The sequence below is a fragment of the Salvelinus sp. IW2-2015 genome, unplaced genomic scaffold (assembly GCF_002910315.2).
Source record: "Salvelinus sp. IW2-2015 unplaced genomic scaffold, ASM291031v2 Un_scaffold6178, whole genome shotgun sequence".
Classification (NCBI taxonomy): Eukaryota; Metazoa; Chordata; class Actinopteri; order Salmoniformes; family Salmonidae; genus Salvelinus; species Salvelinus sp. IW2-2015.
The window spans coordinates 7,635-11,974 of record NW_019947441.1 but is presented as its reverse complement, the minus strand read 5'-3'; the positions used below and the strand labels follow the sequence as shown (position 1 = coordinate 11,974).

The 4,340-nt window shown below is 43.4% G+C and overlaps 1 protein-coding gene across 1 annotated transcript in view; it reads left to right on the top strand.

The window, feature by feature from the left end:
* The window catches only part of LOC112078746 (cytoplasmic dynein 2 heavy chain 1), a gene marked incomplete at its 5' end in the record, with an annotated part of 9,400 nt that extends 5,843 nt beyond the window's left edge, over window positions 1–3,557 (top strand). The window contains 2 exons of the mRNA XM_024144884.2: window positions 133–249; window positions 3,097–3,557. Of these exons, the coding sequence (XP_024000652.1) occupies window positions 133–249; window positions 3,097–3,255 (276 nt within the window). The remainder of the gene's footprint in view (window positions 1–132; window positions 250–3,096) is intronic.
* Between the last annotated feature and the right edge of the window lie 783 nt (window positions 3,558–4,340).

The following is a 4,340-nucleotide window of genomic DNA, read 5'->3' as shown; positions in this document are numbered from 1 at the left end:
TCTTTTTCTCTCCTCTCCCCATCTCTCTCTCGATCTGTCTTTTTCTCTCCTCTCTCACCCCCTCTCCTCTCCCCATCTGTCTTTTTCTCTCCTCTCTCACCCCCCTCTCCCTATCTCTCTGTATGTCTGTAGGTGTGTGGTCTGCAGTTGGAGGGCTGTAGTTTTGATGGGGCTCGTCTGTCTGAGAACCGCCATGACTCCCCCAGTGTGTCAGCTGTACCTGCCTGCTACATGGCCTGGATAGTACAGGTACAAACACACACACTCACACACACGAATCACTGAAGTGCTCTCTGTTCTTTCTGTGGTCAGGGTCAGAGTTCAGCTCTCTGATTAGCTGTTGTCATGGCAACATAGTTCTTATTGTTCACGTCTCCTCTGATTTACACTGAACAAAAATTTTAACACAGCATGCAGCAATTTCAAAGATTTTACTGAGTTACAGTTCATATAAGGAAATCAGTCGATTTAAATAATTAATTAGGCCCTAATCTATGGATTTCACATGACTGGAAATACAGATATGATTCTGTTGGTCACAAATACCTTACCAAAAAAAAGTAGGGGTGTGGATCAGAAAACCAGTCAGTATCTGGTGTGACCACCATTTATCTCATGCAGCAAGACACATCTTCTTCACATGGAGTTGATCAGGCTGTTGTTTGTGGCCTGTGGAATGTTGTCCCACTCCTCTTCAATGGCTGTGTGAAGTTGGTGTATATTGGCGGGAACTGGAACACACTGTCATACATGTAGATCCAGAGCATCCCAAACATGCTCAGTGRGTGACATGTCTGGTGAGTRTGCAGGCCATGGAAGAACTGGGACATTTTCAGTGTCYAGGAATTATGTACAGATYCTTGTGACATGGGGTCGTACATTATCACGCTGAAACATGAGGTGATGGCAGTGGATGAATGGCACGAAAATGGGCCTCAGGATCTCGTCACGGCATCCCGGTCCATTAAAATTGGCATCAATAGAAAAGAGCACACTTCTTCAACGTGCCAGTGGCCATCAAAGTGATCATTTGCCCATTGATGTCGGTAATGACGCCGAACTGCAGTCAGGTCATGACCCTGGTGAGGACAATGAGGACGCGGATGAGCTTCCCTTAGACGGTTTCTGACAGTTAGTGATTCTTTGGTTGTACAAACCCACAGTTTCATCAGCTGGTCTTAGACGTACTGCCAAATTCTCTAAAATGACATTGGAGGTGGCTTATGGTCGAGAAATTAACATTAAATTCTCTGGCAACAGCTCTGGTGGACATTCCTGCAGTCAGCATGCCAATYGCACRCTSCCTCAATACTTTAGACATCTGTGGCATTGTGTTGTGTGACAAAACTGCACATTTTACATTGGCCTTTTATTGCCCCCAACACAAGGTGCACCTCTGTAATGATCATGCTGTTTAATCAGATTCTTGATATACCACACCTGTCAGGTGGATGGATTATCTTGGCGAAGGAGAAATGCTCACTAACAGGGATGTAAACAAATTTCTGCACAAAATTTGAGAGAAATAAGCTTTTTGTGCATATGGAACATTTCTGGGATCTTTTATTTCAGCTCATGAAACATGGGACCACCACTTTACTTGTTGCGTTTATATTTTGTTCAGGATTGTTTATTTCCCTAAAGGTCTTACTGTGTTGAGAGAAGGAACAATATATTTTATCCTTTGAACAGGCCTGCCATCTTTCTTCCCTCTCTCCTGGCCTCTCCCTCAGTTATCTGAGTAAAACTGCTCAGACAGGAAAGGTGATGCCTAGTATCTGACCAGTCGCTTTATTAACCAAACACTACTTCATATACAGCATAATCCCCTCTTTCTTCTCCCTCCCTCTACTCCCTCTGTTGCTCCTGTATAATGTCTAATGGTTGTAACACCAGCCTGATGTAGATTCAACCCTGCTACAGTAGTTATCTGAGGGATCTGAGGCCTATCTGTCTGGCTTCAAACTGCTTTTTACGGAGGCCTCGCCCACCCTTTACCTCATCTGGGGATGTTAACCGTTAGTCGCTTAGCCTCCGAAAATACATTTGACCGTTCATGTTTATCAGTCTCTAGGTTCATTTGTATAATTTTGTGGGATTAATTTGGTGTCAGAATTTAACAAATCTAATCAGTCAATAAAACAGGAACAGTGTCTTGGTCGACCGGAATGATTATTTTGTGTAAAATAGTCACGTACAGTGAGTTTCTAGAGTTAGAAAGTAGATTTYGTATGTCAACTAATGGCTCGCTGTCTCTAGTAAAATGAGCTGCAAGCCGGAGGAGAGACTCGTTGCTAGGCAACTCACAGACACTGGCTGCAGGGAGCAGTGGGACAGAGCGGAACGGCATGAGGCAGCTGACAACAGCTAAGCTAGCAACCCCCCCCCCCAAAAAAAAGTTTAACAGTATTTCTCTCCTGTACTACTCGTTTTCTATATCAACTTTCTTTTGTTGTCCAGAAGCCAAAGGCACAATCCTAGTCATATGGACAACCCATTTTAGTTGTTGCATATTTACATATTCCCTCTCTTCTACGTTTCGAACGGAGGTGTTCAACTCTGTCACATGAAACGCATCAGGTGCTTTTTACAACAGAGTTTTCCCGCAAATTGCATTTCGGGCAAATGTTTGAAATGGATCTATTCAGTTCTGCGCTTCATTACAGTAGTTTCATGTTCAATAACATGAGAGGATAGAGGATAAGCTCGCTATTGTCACATGTTCTTTAAGCTCTTAATGAAAAATGTCCTCTCCTTCCATGCATAGTATTTTACTGTTTGGAACACATTTTACAGTTTGTTAACTGGTTAATGGGGGTTTGTTAGTCAGCAACAAAATGTCCAGAAATTTGCATCCTTTACACACACACACACACACACACCACACACACACACACACACACACACACACACACACACACACACACCCCACACCTGTGTGTTGTGTATATATTTATTCGTTAGATATTACTGCACTGTTGGAACTAGAAACATAAGCATATTCACTGCACCTGCGAAAACATCTGCAAATCTGTGTACGCGACCAATAAACTTTGATTTGATGTTAATCTACGTTGTGTGTGTGTTATATTGCAGTGTCCCAGTGGCAGCTACGGTCCTGAGGAGGTCATCTCTCTGCCTGTGTACACCAGCTCTGAGCGGGTCAGCGTGGTGACTCACGTCACGCTGCCTTGTGGAGGAAACCCTGACCAGTGGATTCAGAATGGAGCTGCCCTCTCTCTCAAACAGCAGTGAGACAGCCGGGCCAGGGAGCTAGAAGAGGGAGGGTTGGTGTTGGACTGAAGAGCACAGAGGGGAGACATGTTTCTCACGAAGGTTATCGGGCTTCACTACAGGTGTTTGTTGTTATTTTAAAGCGACGATAGTCTGCAATGAAATGTGTAATGGCACATACTGGTTCTTGACTATGTTTGAAAAGCATAGATTATTTTAATGTCACGTTGCGTTTTGAATGTTGATGGTTAATGTTTACTCTTTTAGTATCATCATAGTCTGTTTGAATGTATTATTACAATAATAAAGCTTTATTTACTCTACATATCTGGTTTCTCTCCATAATGAGTGTTTGTATGTGTTGTAAAGACAGGCCCTGGATCAGGAGATATCTGGTTTCTCTCCATAATGAGTGTTTGTATGTGTTGTAAAGACAGGCCCTGGATCAGGAGATATCTGGTTTCTCTCCATAATGAGTGTTTTGTATGTGTTGTGAAGACAGACCCTGGATCAGGAGATATCTGGTTTCTCTCCATAATTAGTGTTTGTATGTGTTGTAAAGACAGGCCCTGGATCAGGAGATATCTGTCCCTGGGTCTGACCTATTGATACTATACACACACTTCAACTCTGAGCCATGACACACACAGACATCAGACTGACTGGCCAGTATACTATTCTAGTGGTATTTATCAGTGTGATTGGAGGGTCAGTTTTAGTTAAACCCCCAGTGTGATTGAGGGGTCAGTTTTAGTTAAACCCCAGTGTGATTGGGGGTCAGTTTTAGTTAAACCCCCAGTGTGATTGAGGGGTCAGTTTTAGTTAATCCAGTGTGATTGGGGGGTCAGTTTTAGTTAAACCCCCAGTATGATTGGAGAGTCAGTTTTAGTTAAACCCAGTGTGATACATACTTTCCAGGTCTATGCCCAAACAGTTCAAACTTCTAATTTTAAAAATTAATCTCTCCAGAAATAAGTCTCTCACTGTTGCCGCCTGCTACCGACCCCCCTCAGCTCCCAGCTGTGCCCTGGACACCATCTGTGAATTGATCGCCCCCCATCTAGCTTCAGAGTTTGTTCTGTTAGGTGACCTAAACTGGGATATGC